The sequence below is a fragment of the Cervus elaphus genome, chromosome 33 (genome assembly GCF_910594005.1).
Source record: "Cervus elaphus chromosome 33, mCerEla1.1, whole genome shotgun sequence".
Taxonomy (NCBI): domain Eukaryota; kingdom Metazoa; phylum Chordata; class Mammalia; order Artiodactyla; family Cervidae; genus Cervus; species Cervus elaphus.
This window is the reverse complement of record NC_057847.1, coordinates 65,869,932-65,887,791: the sequence shown is the minus strand read 5'-3', so window position 1 is coordinate 65,887,791 and position 17,860 is coordinate 65,869,932. Positions and strand designations below refer to the sequence as shown.

The following is a 17,860-nucleotide window of genomic DNA, read 5'->3' as shown; positions in this document are numbered from 1 at the left end:
GCCACAAAGTATACTCATTAGAACACAAGTGTCCTAACTCCCACTTACAGGCATGTCCCAACTCTCACTTACAGGCATGTCCCACACATTTCACCAAATGGCCCAAGGCTTTTGGTTTCTAAATTCTAAAAAGTTCACAGAGAACAACCAGTTGTATGATTTGCTGAATGATACTTGACATTTTCCTGGAAAAATTCCTAGTTGCTCGTTAGGAAGGGAACCCTATTTTTCCCTGAGCTCATCTGCTTGGTTGTATAGTACAAGATATGTTTCTAGGGTTTTGGCTGGTTGAGGAGGGCTGAGTGGGGTGGGAGAATATGAGAAATGGTGTCTGTTATTTTTCTTCAAGTCTGAGAACAAAATACTCTAAATAATTAGAATACATCTGTCTCTTTTCTCCCCACATCTCAAAGATTTGCACAACACATTCTCTTTTTTCAAACTTTAATAATTACCTCTAGAAAGACTTTCCCTGAATACCGAGTCCTTTCTTTTCCCCACAGACCCCATTTCTTCAACAGAGCTCCTTCTACTGACCCAGCATTTTTATTCCTGAGATTTATGTTAATCTTCCTAGTCTTAACCATTCTGCGGAAGAGTTCTGGCAAGGGGCCCTTTTCAAATATCACTGTGTGCTTTTTAGCCAAGCATGAAACTCTGAGGTCCCCCAGGAACCCCAAACACCTGTTGAAGATGTTTTTTTCTTCTTTTAACATCTAATTGCAATTTACCTACTTTACTAGAGCAGCATGAGGATTAACTGTCCTCGGGTAACTTTCAAGTCTGTAAAGGATTTCTGCCTCCTCAGGGCACATGTTCTCTAAGAGAGACAGAAATGAAATACTAATAAGAGACTTAATGGGTATCAGCCTTAAACAATCTGTGCTCTGTGTTAGCACTTCAGACAGTCGCAGTGTCCCTGACACTCAGACAAAAGCACGGAACAGGCTCCACAGGCCAGTGTGAGAGGCCCAGACAGGAGCATGAACGTCCCTTCCGAAGCCCCTTGGAGAGGGCGTGCCTCTTGACCCCCAATCAGGCAGCCGGGCCAGGCCTGGGGCATATGCACGGCAGTCAGGGGGATTTCTCGGCTGTTATAGTTTGGCGCAAGTATTTGACAGCTTGTCCCTCCCAATGAGCATTTCTGATACCCAGGGGTTAATTTTGTCAGGCTGCTTCTCGGCCCTGCTGAGATCTTGTGCTTGACAAGGCTTTGTTATTAGCGGCTGCCCTGTGCCTTAGAGGAGCTTTACCAGCATCCACGTGCTGCATGCACCAGACAGCAAGCCTCTCCCCACCTGTGAGTTGTGACAGCCCACGGTGTCTCCAGACATTGCCAAATGTCCCCTGGGGGTTTGAGAGCTACTGGGCCAGACAAGTGGGCGTGAACAGTGGGGGTATTCCTCGGATGCTTTGTAAGCTCTACACAAAAGTCATCCCAGACACTCTTCTGGGGCTGCAGGGTGGCAAGGGGCCTTTGGAGGTCTACCAGACTCCACTTCCTTCTGCTCCCCCTGCACGAGACTGAGGGGATGCACACATTTTCACAGATGAAATGGCATCCAATTCATGGCTTGTTTATTTAGATCCATTGCCCAGCTTTCTTTCAGTCCTGGCAGTGAAAGATTGCTATTTTGCACAGCATTCTGTATCATTTGCTCCCCTCACCTATTCCACAACAAGCAGGGAGTTGCTTTGCACTTTGAAATCCTACTCGGCAAGCTCCTGTTTAAATGTTTGGGGCTGTAATGGGTAGTGCTGGGCGGGGCGGGGGGAGGGGCGGGGCGGAGGGTGCCGTGATAATGGTGGGGGGGGGGAGGGGAGAACATCCATCACATAGTGACAAACTCTGGGGGGTTGGTATCTCTTCCCTCCAAAATGTCTCATTAGGGTCCCCAGACTTGGTCTCCATCTCCTCTGTATCCCGCAGTCCAATTTAATTGAGCGACGGCTTTGCCACGGCACACTGCTCTTTCGACAGGAGGGTAAACTCATTCTGTCCATCGTTGACATTTGCTTTCTTAAGGGCCTCACAATATGCAGCTTTAATAATTAAATGCAAGTCACATCGCAGCCTCCCTTTTCAAGCCTGTCTGAGGACACAGTGGGTTCTTTCTGATGGTTAGCTTCTGACCACGTGGTTTTTAGAAGCTAGTGGGGTTTTTTGTTTTGTTTTGTTATTGTGCATGACCCTTTTCTCCACTAAAACAAAACAAAACAAAACAAAACAAACTTCAGCAAACTGTAAACCCGATCGTAACAGCTGAAAGGGCCGTGGTGGATAAATGGTGACAGAGAGAAATCTGAGACCCTGGTTCTGGTAAGGGTCTAAGAACAGCCTGCTTGATATGGTCAGGAGTTTTCATTTGTCATCCAGGGATGTTTAATGCTAGGACACAAGTCCCTTGTGTTTTATTGCATGTGTTCATTCCCCTGGGGTTAGGATGGGTTTGTCAAATATAAAGCCAATCTTTAAAATGATCTAAATAAGACAGAAGATCCAAGAAGGACTAAAGATAGCTCTTACCTGTGGTGTCCATTTCAAACAAAAGATTTCTCCTGGGGGAACTTAGAATGATTATAATGAATTTGGATTTAGTTTAACCTAATGCTGATTTTGCACATTACAATGATTTGTCATCTTTAAGTCATGTGCCAGATGAATGCTTTAAAATAGATGCAACTTTGCATGAATTCTCTACAATATAGCAAAATCTGATTGCTCTATTAATAGCCAAAGTCCTTGGCCTTGGCAAGACAGGGTGGCAGCATCTTTAAAATTCATCATCTCTGGATAATTAGTTGTGAATCTCGAAATATTCAAGCTGAGGAATTAACCAGGAACTGGAGCCATTATCCTTCAGCGTCTCTTTTAATACTGGTCCACAGTCATCATGCCCTTGTGTTTTTCTAATTACCGCAAAACCAACTGTTTTTAACTCAACTGCCCTGACTGTTTGTAATTTGTTGAATGCAATCACCTCGAAATGAATAAAATGTACTTCTTGTTCAGGGAATTGGGGCTCGATTAGGGGAACATCACTGGGGGCTGTGGGACCAGGGTTCTGAAGCTTTGCTCAGTGGACCTGATTTATGTATTTGAGACTGTGGGGCCTGAGGTGGGAGGGAGACCCTAGTGGGTGTAGGGTGTAGACCCTAGTGTAGACCCTAGTGGGAAGTCAATTTGTGAAAAACTGAAAGGAAATGAAATTCTGGTTCCTCACCCTGAGGAGCCAACAGCATGGCCTTAGGCAGCAAGACAAGACGTAACTGTTTAGGGTTCTTGACAAGCTTCTATCTCAGCTGATGTCTTGAGTCTGTCGGTCTGATTAGAAGCACGAAGGGAGCAGGGCTGGGTCACTAACTTGCGTTCAATCCCCAGGGTCCAGCACTGGCCTGGATGCAGAGTAAGAGCTGAGTAAACCAGACAAACTCGTTTCAACTCTCTTCTTTGCTTCTATTCTTTCTGTCAATACTGTTCATCCACTAACCAGTGCAACTTGGAGATTTTCACAGAACAAATATCCCAAGATTGAAGGTTCTCAACCATTACATGTCTCTTTCAGGTCGCAAGGGTGTGGTGCAGTTTCATCAGGAAGAGGGGACTCTCTGTGACAGTAATTCCCACACTAGGGCAGAGATTATGAAAATCAAGCCAGGGGACATGCAACCATTTAAAAGAAACAAAACAAGACAGGGGAGTCTGATATGCCTCCAACAGTCCCCGTGAAGAATCATCATGGAAGACGAAGCTAAAGGACATCTACACCTTTGAGAAAAATTGGAAAAATGGATTCACCGATTTCTCTAGCATAACCATCCAGAGAAGGAGAAATGTTCATATTGAATTTCCCTCTGTAGGTAGCTGCTCTGAGTCATTCTTTCTCTGGTACAAAGAAAGGCCCAAATGGATGATGGATGTTGCACGAGGAGCTCACAAGGCCTTACCCAGTCCTGTGATGCATTTTAATTCAATCCTCAGGAAGCCGTTTAACATTTATTCAGCACTTATATTGTACAGGCCTTGTGCTAAGTGCAGAACATGAATAAGAAGCAATCTAGGCACTAATGAGACACCTGAATATGCAAAGAAATAATATACTCTCAAGGGGCAAGGGACACAAATAAATATAGGGTAGGGCAGGAGACAAGTAAGAGTAACCTGGGCATGGCTGATGGAGGAGCAATGGGAAGACTTCATAGAGGACGTAAAGTCTCAACTCTCAATCTTAAAGACACAGTAGGAGTTACATAAAGGTTAGAATAGAAGTGTGTTGGAGTAAAAGCCATTCCAAGAAGCAAGACCACTAGAGCAAAGGCATGGAAGCCCCCAAGGGCATTATGTGTTCAGGACAGAACAAGCATTTCAATGATGTCTACCTAGAGTGCTGGAGAATTGATGCTTTCGAACTGTGGTGCTGGAGAAGACTCCTGAGAGTCCCGTGGAGAGCAAGGAGAGCAAACCAGTCAATACTAAAGGAAATCAACCCTGAATATTCATTAGAAGGACTGACGCTGAAGCTCCAATACTTTGGCTACCTGATGCAAAAAGCTGATTCATTGGAAAAGACCCAGATGCTGGGAAAGATTGAAGGCAGGAGAATAAGTGGGTGACAGAGGATGAGATGATTGGATGGCATCACTGACTCAATGGACATGAATTTGAGCAAACTCAGGGAGATAGTGAAGGACAGGGATATCTGGCGTGCTGCAGTCCATGGGGATGAAAAGAATTGAACACAACTTAGCGACTTCATAACAACAACAAAGTTTAAGACAGGAAATGGAGAAAGATGAAGTCAGAGAGGCAAGGCCAAAGTGGGTTTTGTGAATCTTGCAAGTGGAGGAGACTGGATTTTGTCTGTGAATGAGAAAGGTTTTAAGCAAAGGAAGAATATGATGGGATTTTATACTTTATGGCAGCATGAATGGGACAGGCAGGGAGCTGAGCGAGGAGGGGCGCAAGGAGGCAGTGGGCGCGTTGACCAAATGAAGGCACTACTGTGGCAGCAGCAGAAAGGCTAGAGAATGGGCAGGTTTGAGAAGCAGCTCAACGAGAAGCCAGCAGAACCTTGGGGCTGCCAGGAGGTGGAGGCAAGAGAAGGAAGAGTCTAGGAAAACTTCCAGCGTCATAGCATAGCATAGCGTAGTGAAGTCACTCTGTCATGTCCGACTCTTTGCGACCCCGTGGACTGTAGCTCACCAGGCTCCTCCGTCCATGGCATTCTCTAGGCAAGAGTACTGGAGTGGGTTGCCATTTCCTTCTCCAGGGGATCTTCCCGACGCCGGGATCGAACCTGGGTCTCCTGCATTGCAGGCAGATGCTTTAACCTCTGAGCCACCAGGGAAGCCTGAAAGAATGGTGAGACCATCAGCTAAGACAGAGAGCAGGGGAAACAGACATTTCTCCAGTGAAAAAGGGAGGTCTTGGCTTGGACTTTTGCCCTTGAGATTCCTGGCAGGGCAGCCAGATGGATGAGTCCAAGGCTTAGGGGAGGGGTCTTAGAGAAACTGCCGGGTGTGAGCGCCAGGGTGTTCAGTCGGGTGTGAGACTCCTCTCTCCTCCTCACAGAGACTGGGCTTCACTGCTACAACTCTGCTGGGCCGTCCGTCCCTGTTTTACATTCTGGCCCTGGTCTGCCCTCTGTCCTTCATCGTCCCACCTCTGTCCTTGGCTCCTTCCTGCCTTCTCCCAGGTCCCAACTGCAGGAAGGGGGTAGAAGTGTTTGTTATGCCCAACATGGCAATTTAGAGCGGATAGCTCCATGGAAACAAAGCCACAAAGCCACTTTGCCCACTCCCTCACCCGCTGTGCCACCTACCCAGCTCCTAAATTCTGCTTCTCCTGCTGCCTCTCTACTAACAACCTGGGCTTTCTACACATATTTCAAAGTCACGCTATAGAAACCAACTTTGAAAGTAAAGACGTGTATTTACTTGAGTCCTTTATGAACCCATAGGTAGGGTTTTAGAAAGTAGGACTCTTTTGCATAAGAGGTAGAGGCCCCTGAGTGTCCATTTTCTAGAAGCCTTGGAGGACAGATTGCCACTGGCAGGTACCCCCTTCTACCTGAGGGATATTTCAGGGGACCAGGGAGAGATGCTGTGTTTGAGAAAGGCCAACTCTCTGGGACAACTTCCACTAAGGCTTTAAGATATGGAAAATTCCATCCTGTGGGCTGGGAATCTCTACTACAAACCTTGTTACTGAAAGAGTGAACCAGCTTCTGGGGGAGGGTTGGGGGAGGGTAACCTCCCCTTGCAGACAAAGGAGATAAAAGCAAGACAAAATTGTGACTCCAAAGCGAAGACAACCTCTACCACCTATGTAAGGCATGCACTCCTTTCCGTGTTTTTCTCTTGTTTCAATCTTCTTATCAACTTTGCCAACATCCAAAAAGTTACTGGTGCTGCATCAACCCTAAACGCCCCTTTCCAGGCTTGCAGGAAGCCAGCACACACCCAGAGCCACGCCAGCTGTCTGGACACATTTTCTCTCTCTGGCAGCACTGACATCAGCCAGGGCTGGGGGTGGCTGGATCGGTCAGGGTGGACAGATGACAGAGCTCTGGCAACAAGTCCCATTTTACAGACAGAAGGCAGATGCCTGGCCAGAGGGACTGGTCTTTGTGCTGGTTGTGCTGCTTCCAGGGTTACTCTGCATCTTATTCCCAAGAAGCACCAATGTGCCCAGAGGCTATAGCAACACAGTGAAAGAAACCTCTCAAATAGGGATTTGTTCTGGTTGGAGGAAAGAAGATTGGGAGAAAAAAACTGAGGCTGAGACTCGCTTCATTTTGCAGGGAAGTATAGAAAAAAAAAAGAAGAAAAGTTAAAGGAGGAAGTTCTCTGTCCACCAAGATCCACAGCCATCACCTAATGTATATTCTGTATTGCTTTGCACAGCTCATTTAAACAAGCTAGGTTAAAACTCTGGACCCTAAAGGGATTTCTTTCATACTCAGGTATGTCATCCTCAATCAATTTGTCTTAATCTTGTTTCCTTTTTGAAGATGTTTTCAAACTGCCTTTAGACAGACCATCCCTCCCCCACCACCACTTCCTTCCCCCAGAACCCCACTGTCAGAGTAAGAGACAGGTCTCAATATGAAGCCTGTGTCCTTCTTTTTAGCAAGTAGCATATTGAACCATGATATTCTTCCTTGACACATTCTCTCCACTCAGCTTCGGGAATGCCACACACTCCTCTTTGCTTACTGCTGGCTCCCTCCCAGTCTCCTTTGCTGGTTCTTCCTCTTCTCCTCTCTGGCCCCCTCCTGATCTTAGCGGGACCCAGGACCTTAGATTCTGTCGACACACTGACATCCAATTACTTCTCCAGACCAGACTTGACCTGCCCAACTCCAGACTCACACAGCCCACCACCTAGGACCTGGGACCCTTTGCTGCAGTGCTTTCACCTGGACACACCTCTCCTCGAGCAACGAAGTAGAGAGAAACTATAAGGGTCTACAAATAACTGCATGTGCATGCAGTTAGGGACAGATTCCGGAACATAAGATAGAGACCAAAAAACCCCACTGCCACTTACAAAGAGCCTGGAACAAAAGCAGGGTACTGTGCATGCCTCCTGCACACAACACAATCTAAGAGGGGAGCAGACCACCCAAGCCATCCCTCAGGCTCAACTCCTGGACACACATCTACCCTCACCCCATATAAGGAACAAGCTTGCCCCCTTTCCTTGGGGAGTGAGCAAGGGAACCTGGTGTTTGTTCTCACTCCCCACTACTGCAGCAGGAACCCTAATAAAGCCTTGCCTGAATATTGTATCTGACCTGTGATCAATTTCTATTGATGAAGGAGGCCAAGAATCTTGGTGGGTAACATACTCACACCTCTGCTTGCTTGATGGGCACACTGAACTTAGCATCAACTACCGATCAGCTTCCTCAGGCCGCAACCTCAGTCTTTTCATTTCAGTGGGCAGAGGGCTGTCCTTTCTAAGACCCCAACCTGGGAGCCACCCTCGACCCTGCTTCTTCCTTCACTCCACCTCCAATCTATCAGTGACTTGTGTTGTATTTTTAATTAGAACTGGAATGAGACTATTGTCACTCCTTGTATTGTACAGTGTCCCAAATCCGGCTATTAATATTTAAAGTTAATTAAAATAAAAACATTAAAATAGAGGAAAATGGAACTCTTAGAGAAACTATGGCAAAAAATTAAATTAAAAAATCCAGTCCTGTTCTCACACTAGTCACACTGCAAGAACTCCTGAGTCCTGGGTGGGTAATGGCCACGGTACCAGAGCTGCTACAGAACATGCTCTTCACTACAGACTGTCCTGTTACTAGCCTGTGCTGCCCACTCGTTCTCGGGGACCACCTTGGTCTCAGCCACTAACACATCTTGCTTGGATAAGTATAATGGCCTTCTAGTCGATCTGGCTTCTTCAGTCTTCTCAAAATAGCAGCCGGAGTGGTCCTTAGAAAGCATCTCAGATCATGCCGCTGCTCTGTTCAGATTGCCCAAAGGTCCCCATAGATGGCTCTCAGGGGAGAAACACAGTTCTCAGAAAGGTGAGCAAGGCCTTACAAGAGCTCTGACTCCTCTACTTATCTGACCTCATCCCCTAGTCTTCCAACACCCTCCTTCTGCCACAGCCACACTGGCCGCCCCAGCATCAAGGTGTCGCCACTGATGGTTCCCTGGCTGAGAATGCGCTTCCCCCAGATGTATTCTGGGCTCACTCTCTCCTCCTCCACATCTCTGCTCAAATACCACCTTCTTAGTGAGCCTTGGGCTTCCCTGGTAGCTCAGATGGTAAAGAATCTGCCTGCAATGCAGGAGACCTGAGTATGATCCCAGGGTCAGGAAGATCCCCCGGAGAAGGAAATGGCAACCCACTCAAGTACTCTTGCCTGGAGGATCCCATGGACAGAGCAGCCTGGAGGGCTACAGTCCATGGGGTTGCAAAGAGTCAGACACGACTGAGTAATTAACACAGCAACAGCAGCGAGCCTTGTTCAGACTGTTCTATCGAAATTTTAACATCTGAGCCCCCTCCTCCCCCTCCGATCCCACCAACCACCACTCCTGAGCAGTCCTGCTCTTCCACATCCTATCCGCTTTACTTGTCTCTTCCATATCTCCTTTCAACAAAATATATTCATTTACTAGTTTGTTACAGCCAGGAGATGCAAGAAACACGGGTTTGATCCCTGGGTCAGGAAGATCCCCTGGAGTAGGAAATGGCAACTCACTCCAGTATTCTTGCCTGGAAAATCCCAGGGATAGAAGAACCTGGAAGATTACAGTCTATGGGGTGGCAAAGAGTCGGACACAACTTAGTAACTAAACACCACCACCAAATATCTATCTTTCACTGCTTGGCAGAGATCTTTGTTCATTCGTTCACTGCCAGAAAGCTGACCCAGAGGAGGCCTTTAATAAGTATTTGTTCAATAAATGTATGAAATTAGAGCCAGGAAGAACAGTTAAGGGTCAGTGAGGTGCGGTTATTCACTGTGGACCCATGCTAAGCGCAAGGGAGGAGCTAGACTAGGAGTCGGCCTGGCCTTCAGCATCTTCATGGAGAAGGACCCTTGACGATTAATTCCCCTTCCCCTTAACTTTTAAAACAGAGGGACACTGACAGACCCCTGAGAGCTTACAAGGACAACAGCCTAACTAAAAGGCCAGGGGTATTAGTCACTTTCCTTTTGGTAAGTCTCTGCAGGATCCACTCGTTGGTCCTGCCTCTCTGGTGACTTGTAGGATGCAAGGAACAAAAAGGAGGCCCAGGTTAATGGCTATTCTTACATGCCCATCTTACCCCACATGTCACAAATGCCAAGACAAATGGAAAACTGGTAACACACATAATTACTAGTTAATTTCTTTTTTTCAAAAGTAACATACCAGACTTATTTTAAAAAGGACAGTCATGGTTACAACAGATAATTGCCAAATTAGTATTTGATAAAAGTTGATTAGTATAGAAAGAATGATTCTCCATTGATTCATTAAAGTATTTCTGATAATCCAGAGTGGATCAGGAGAAAAGCAGATCCTGGATCACACTCTGCATTAGGGGTCATCTGTCCTCTTGTATCTGTAAGGAAATGCCATCTGACTATATATATTTTTAAATGCCTTGGGATGAAGGCTTTTCCAGTGCCAATTCTCTTTCAAATAAAAATAATGTGAGGGAGTTTGAACATAGTAAACAGACCTGCTCATAATGGTTAACAGGTCCAGAGTTAGAGTATGATATGAGCAGAGAGCCTGGAACACCCCATCCATAGCTCATGGGGTGATTTAACTTGCCAAAGTGTGTAATTAAGAACAAAGTTATCTTTATAGCCATCCCTTCATTACGAAGATAACTCCATTGGAGACTTTTTGGGAGACGCCAGCTTTGGAAATAAAATCCTTTCAGACTGCACTGCAATGTCATTAAGATAATACCAAAAAACAAATTGATGCGCGTAGACAATCTTCCGTAAGTACCAGGAAATTAGATATCAGGAAAGACGTGGAACTAAGATGTAAGATCTAAGTGAGGTTGAAACACAGCCTGGTGAAAGGCATGATCGATGGCTACCCAAGAGAGAGGCGCCCCGAGTTTCCCGGGGGCCCGGCGGGTGTTACCTGGGGTGGTGCTCTTCATTGCTTTCACTAACTTGCCCCTTCCAGCTCCAAAACCATTATTTCCATAGTCCGGGTCACTGTCACTATCACTGCCACCGCTGGCAGAGTATGCACACATTCTGGGTACCTTGTCCTAAATGAGTAATATGAGACTGTTAAGATTATTCATGCAAGTCAACAGGGACAGTGCACCCCGCGAGGATGTGCATATCTGGCTGTTGGTCTGTGCACAGAACTCTATCCCCATCACCCCACCCTCGCTGCCTGGCCCATTGATCTGTCTCACGTGGAACTGGTGAGTTCCACTAGGTTATCAGGGCTGCACAAATTGGAATCCGCTGATGAAGCCGTACACTGCCATTGTCCAGGTATGGAACAGTCCACACAGTTACCCCCTCTGCATTTTGTACACTATTTTATGGCATCTTATTTTTCTCAAATGCCCATTACAGCTGCTGTCCCAAGCCTAATGGCTTATTTATCTAGCTGATCTCACCACTAGCTTTCAAGTATCAGAGAGTATGATGATAATCAACCTTGGAAACAAAAGAATAAATGTTTGCCCAATACGTAATTTTATTCCAGTCCCTGAAAGACTAAAAGCCTTTAGGAAAGTACACAATTGCTGGCTCTATAGGGTTATACGTAATCACTGAATCTACTAATTGTTCACAGGTCAAGGGAATCGGTCTCCTCTCTTGCTCACATAAACATACGACATGACCCATGAGGATGTCACAGGTATGGCAATAAAGCCAAGTTCAGAAACTGTTGAGGTTGTTCAAACTGTATGGATGGTTTTTCACACTGTGCACATAAGCAGAATACTGGTTTCTAAGACCTCAACCCCTTTGTGTAGAATCAAGAGCATTTGGGGCTTTCTTTTACATTTGCAGACTGCCGTCTTAGGACCAATTATTCTACACTCACCCCAGGTAGTTAATGCACAGATGTGTGGGATGTCTCTAAAGTTAAATCTGTTTGGGAGGGTGCCATTTGGTCAGAAATGATAAAAACGTATTTTAGGATGTAAGCTCCTTTATCTAGGGTTATGAATCCAAGCAATTACTCATTTCCTTTATTCCTTCATTCATTTAATCATTCATCCACCCCTTCCAAAGATTCTGTGCTAATCATCTTAGTACCTATTCTAGGCTAAGTGGTGTCCTAGGTTCTGGGGGGTACAGAGCTCAATCCAGGAGATACTGGTGATCTAGCAAGGATGACATTTATGAAGGATGACAGATCTACAGCAGTGGTTCCAAGGGAGTCCCGTGTCTATAGAGTTCCGGTAGGAAGCTGGGTATGATGAAATGCATTTTCATCCCTTTATTCAAGAGACATGAATGGAACCAACCACTGTACTTGGAACTAGAAATATAAAGCTCACCCATACTTCACGCTTTCCCTCCCTAGCAGTCAATGAAGCAGAGTTATGAGTTCCAAGCCCCAGTGATGACTCTTATAAGACCACGCAGGATTTCCAATGGACTGAGCTGGTGAAGGAACCCCAGAGAGCAGCGTGTGTGCTGGGGATGTGAATTTCATAGAGGCTCCCTCCTGCCAGCACTGAATGACATCCCCCTCTTTTATTTTTTTTGCTTTTGTTTTATTACTTTCTTGGAATTGCTTGAACCCTTTGCCACTATCACTACCTGTTGTTTCTGAACTGTTTCCCCTCCAAGTCTGGGTGTCTTTTAGAGTTTTATAAATTTTTTAGTTCCACAAAGCAAGCACAGAGTTCTTGAAGTATTGCTTCTCAAAATGTGTTCTGTGAACCAGCAGCATCTGCATCACCTGGGAATTGATTAGAAGTGTTTGGATCTCACCCCATCTATGCCAAACTGGACTCTAGGTGCATGAGGCAGGCAGCAAGATGTGCAGCCCTCCACGTGATTCTGATGTCTGCTCACATGTGGCAGCTACTGCTTTAGAGGGAACTGAGAAAAGCCTAACAGTTCTGTGTCTGATTAAGGAATGACAAAACACACTTGTTTACGCCTTTGCCTTTCAGACCCCTGTTCTGAGGGCTGGACGTGGAATTCAGAGGGCTGCGTTCTAAGCCTAGTGCCACAGTATCTTTCCCTTGGACCCTGACCACGGTCCAGCATCTCTGGAGCTGGTGTCCTCTGCTGTACATTGAGGCTATGGGCCCAGGGGATCACTTCCCCTACTTGTCCAGGTTCCCATTTCCATACCGAGGTGTTAAAGGCTGAGAGAAGGCTCCACCACACTGGCTACGTGGGATCTCCGGTGTGGGCTAATCTGGTATTTGCTCATCACAGTTGGGTAGAAAGCCTAGTAGAAACAGTAACAGGGCCTCCTGACGCCAGGAGTGGGAAGGCTGAGGTGGCAGAGGCAGGAAGGATTAAGGAAGGGCCAGGAAGCTCTGCGGGTTGACTCTTATGTCCTTCCAGCCACTCTTCTCACTGTGTGTGGGCACCACCGAAGACCCCAAAGCGGGCCAGCCCAAGGACAAGGTGAGAAATCGTGTACAGGCTGAATATGGCCCAGGTAATGAGCTGGAAGAGGTAAGCAGGAGGGTGCTGAGGAGGAAATAACATGTAGCTCTGGGAGAAGACCCAAGAGTCCCTGAGCCCTGAGCTCCTCCCCAGGTCCAATCACATGTCGGGAGGCCTGTGTGTGTGCCATCTCAGGGAGGATGAAGAACAAAGGACTGCGAAAATGACAGGGATTGAAGAAACACATGTCTCACTGACCCCAGCAAGTCATTTGACCACTCCAGGCCTCAGTTTCTTAATCCCTAAAGGGAATATAATCAACGCCTGCTTTACCTGTCTCATAGGTGCAAGGTAAAGTTAATGTAACTGATAAGATAATGAAAAAATAATCATGAATTCATTCTAAGTGGTGCCGTTATGGTTTCGGAGAGAGAATGACAGTCCCACAACATCTCATCAGGGCAGAGAATCCTTACCTGGGGAGTCAGGGTGCAGATGGGCAGAAGCAGTTAAGTTACAAGGACACAGTGTTATCTAATAATTTAGGAAAAAAGGAGAGCCATGGGCCCTTGGTCATTCTTCACTGAACCACAACGAATTTGATTTAACATTCACTCTACCACAGAAGTGGTTAAGGAGGTCATTTTTCACACTCAGGCCCAGCAGATGTAGGGTGCCCTCCTGGCAATCTCTCCTTACCTGGGTCTCTGCAGCAGCGCCATCACCCTCCCAGGCTGGAAGTGGCTTGCTCGCCATTGTGTTTTCAACATATTCGAATGATGAACAATTTTGAGACCTTGGCTCGGCTTCACTCTGCATTTGGGAATTGATTTTTCCTAAATGAGGAAATGTATATGAAATCACAATCGGCTTTCTTCAACTCTTTACAAATTTAGGGAGGAGGGGAGGACATATAGAAATAATCAAAACGGTCCAAACATGGCAAAAGCTTGGTTTGCTAACATACTGTCCCCTGCAAGTCTTGCTAACAGAAGTGTCTGCATAATTGTATTCATCGTTAGAGGATGTTCAGTCTCAGAGACCCAAAGGCAAACTGCCCTTGGACCACTTTTCCACAAGATGTTGATAGACTTTCCATGTTAGAAAGCATTTAGTGGGCAAACTGCTTGGGAAACACTGATCATTCTTCAGATAGTGTTATATTAATACATCAAATAGCAAATAGATGTCTTCTTTTAGGGGAAAAAAAAGGATTTTTTTTTAATTGGAGGAAAATTGGTTCATATATTGTGTTGGTTTCTGCCACACATGAATGGCACAGGTATTATGCCATTCATGCCAACATGAATCAGCCACAGGTATGCATACGTCCCCTCCTTCCTGAATCCCCCTCCCATCTCCGGCCCCATCCCGTCCCTCTGGGTTGTCACAGAGCACTGGATTGAGTCCCCTGTGTCACACAGCAAAGTCCCACTTGCTATCTGTTTTACATATGGTAATATATATGTTTCCATACTATTCTCTCAATTCGTCCCACCCTTTCCTTCTTCCATTGTGTCCACAAGTCTGTTTTCTATGTATGCATCTCCACTGTTGTCCTGCAAATGGGTTCATTGGTACCAACTTTTTAGAGTCTATATGCATGTGTTAATATACAAACGAACAAATGGGTTTCATTTTTGGAGTACTTCTCACAATTCTTCATTTTGCTGATGGGGACAGTCATGATTTCCAAAGGGAGGATTTGAATTTGCAGCTTTTCCCAAACATGGTTGATTAGGAAGCCCTGATTTTCCTAGCAACCTGATGAAGATCATTTTGAAATAGGTGGTTTGGGAAACTGCACAGAGGCCCTTAAAGATCTCGCTGGGCAGTATTGTGCAAGCTCACATGTGCATATGCCTCCAGAGCTTTTTTAACACTTCAGATTCTGATCCTGATGCGGTAGTCTGGGGTGGGGTCTGAGAACTGGCATTTCTGACAAGCTCCCAGGGGTTGCCGCTGGACCAGGGATTACATTTTAAGTAGCCAGGGTGCAATTAGCAGAGAACGATTAAAGTTCTTCCATAACGCATAATAGTGGATTAACCTGCAGAGTGTAGTTCCTCCTCATGTTGGAATGGAGAATTGCTGTTATTATTGCTCCAGCCTCAATGATTATCAATAGGACATGCTGTGAGAGCCTCTCAGTAGCATTTTGCTTGTGAGCAGAAGCAAAGTAATTGTATTTTCATCAGCAATGGGAGATCTGTACAGTTACTTCCATTTTTGATATGGGGATAAAAAAATAACCAATTCCAATGCATATTTTAACTAGAAGTGACTGCGTGAAACTACCTTCCTTTTGTTCCATCTAGTTTTCTGCTCCTTAATTTTTAAGATGAGTAACCAACAGTCACAGAAGAGAGAGAAGTCTTGGAAAGCAGGCCTTGCCTCTGACGCATGGTGACAACATCCTAAGGTGGGCAGGAAGGTTCAGGATGGACAGTACAAAAATGTCCAGCGTTGTGTTGACCTCACTCTCTACCATATACCACTTTTTTATTTTACAACTCTTCATGATGATTTAATTAAGACACAAACCTTGGAAAACTGGAACACTGAATATTAGCAGCAAGATCAGAACAATCTCCTTCCTATTCTCTTCCTATGAAGCAATTCAAGGCTTGTGGTTTCTATTCAATTTGTTATAATGACAGTGTTTAATCATGGAGTCTGCTCGGCAGCCAGTTGCTGAATTGAGGTCACACATGTGGCTAGTCAGGCATGGAGCACATAATCTATAACTACGATTTCGCCCCTGAATCTCTGGAGGCTGTGTCATTAATTAACAATGCATTTACTTCAAAAATAATATGCATTCCGGCCTTTTAAAATGTAGCCTTGGCTTGAGATGAGAAGTTTGTGATGAAACATTCACAGCAGTTAGTATTACTGTGTGGAGGAAGAACTTAGCCATGGAAATACCCAATCACATCGATTCAAAGATGATTAATGAAAAGTCTTCATTTCTAATTTCTCAGAAGCCCCTGGTATAATCTCTACTTGTGGTTGCTTTCTCATCTTCAAATCATAAATGAAAGCCTTCAGCATTCTAGCTCATATGCTTATGCACATCATAAATGTAACATGGGCCGTACAAGTTACAAATTATTTAGTGTCATCCTGAACTGTAATAAATATTTTTAATCTTGAGTGAACAGTGAAAAAACTTTGACCCTTAGCCTGGTCCTGTCTTTAATCATGAAAGCCTGTTTCAACTGACTGTAACGAAGGATAGTTCTTCTCAGGCGGAAGGCTCCCTCCATTCCACTGTCGTTAATGCACAATCTACTGCTAATATATCAAACTACATTTTTTATAGTTCAACATATAAATACATTTGAACAGGATAGGAATATGTCAGAAGACGTATATTTCTGGTTAGAGGGCAAACAACACTTCAGCTAAATTTATGTCTTGGGCCTAGATTGGTCTATACTCAGAGTTAAGATTTAAAAGATAAAATCTGAAGTGTATGTCATATAGGTTTTTCTGTATCAATTTATACATCCATATACCTGTGCTTACCAGCTGGTTTCCTTTATGTGTATATGTGCATGTGCATGTTAAGTCACTTCAGTTTGTGTCTGACTCTTTGCGACCCCATGGACCGCAGACCCCAGGCTCCTCTGTCCATGGGATTCTCCAGGCAAGAATACTGGAGTGGGTTGCCATGCCTTCCTCCAGGGGATCTTCCCGACCCAGGGATCAAACCGAGGTCCCCCACATTGGCCGGTGGGTTCTTTGCCAGTAGGGCAATCTAGGCTCCTTAAATAACACTAAGAGTTGATGATGTTTAGAACTTACTTTTGTAATTTTGGGGGGCTCAGACAGTAAAGAGTCTGCCTGCAGTGCGGGAGACCTGGGTTCAATAGCTGTGTTAGGAAGATCCCCTGGAAAAGGCAATGGCAACCTACTCCATATTCTTGCCTGGAGAATCCCATGGACGGAAGAGCCTGGCAGGCTACAGTCCATGGGGTCGCAAAGAGTCGGTCACGACTGAGCGACTTCACTTCACTTTGTAACCTCTTGCTTGAGGACATAAAGGGATTTCATGCATACATACTTCGACTGGACAGAGGTCATTGACTGACCTGGTGGGAACCTTTTCTGCTGCCTGTTTTCCATTTTTGTGAGCAAGTACATGACTTTGATGAGAAAACAATCTCATCTGAAAGGTAAGGGGCACTGTACCTGAGGAGGCTGGTTTGGGGAGGAGACTTTGAAGAGGTCGCATCCCTCTGGCAGTCATGATGGGGTCGGATGTGGAGTGAACAATGGCGTTGTCTGCAGAGCCCTGGCTATCTGCAGAGGAAGGCACTTCTCTTTCAAGGGTCTGGGCTCTCACGGAAGAAGCTGCACAAAGGGCCGGCTGGAGAGACAGGATGGGGTCAGTGTCCTCAGGGGAGTCTGCTTGGCGTATGTACCGTCCCGCTGCGCGAGTTCCTGAGTCTGGGAGTGGGAAGGTTCCAATCCCACTGTCCAGGGTCCTCATCTGGCAGTTTGTTTCTAGACAGAGTAACATAGTGAGGGTTAGAGACGGCTCACATGAAAGGAGAAAAGGATCATGAGTGTTTGGATCTGGTCTGGAGGAAAAGGGATATCTAGAAGGAAGAAGTACTATTAAGGGTGTAGTAAGTTTCTAATGAGTGGGATGAAACAGACATTTATTTGAACACAGAAATAGTCTCATAATGTAATATGAAGTTAGAAGGCTGGCCATTATTGCAGCAAGAGTCATGTATACATACAGTGTGCACGGTTCTCTAGAGTTG

General features: G+C 45.5%; 1 protein-coding gene across 3 annotated transcripts in view; it reads right to left on the bottom strand.

Moving 5' to 3' along the window:
* The window catches only part of NCKAP5 (NCK associated protein 5), a 1,015,164-nt gene that overhangs the window by 57,293 nt on the left and 940,011 nt on the right, over window positions 1-17,860 (bottom strand). For 2 of the 3 annotated variants that reach the window (XM_043894065.1, XM_043894067.1), the window contains 2 exons: window positions 17,280-17,594; window positions 13,782-13,918 (listed from right to left, as the gene is read on the bottom strand). In XM_043894065.1, coding sequence (XP_043750000.1) covers window positions 13,782-13,918; window positions 17,280-17,594 — 452 coding nt within the window. Of the gene's footprint in view, window positions 1-10,620; window positions 10,754-13,781; window positions 13,919-17,279; window positions 17,595-17,860 lie in introns of all 3 variants that reach the window. The other variant, XM_043894066.1, reaches the window with a different exon arrangement.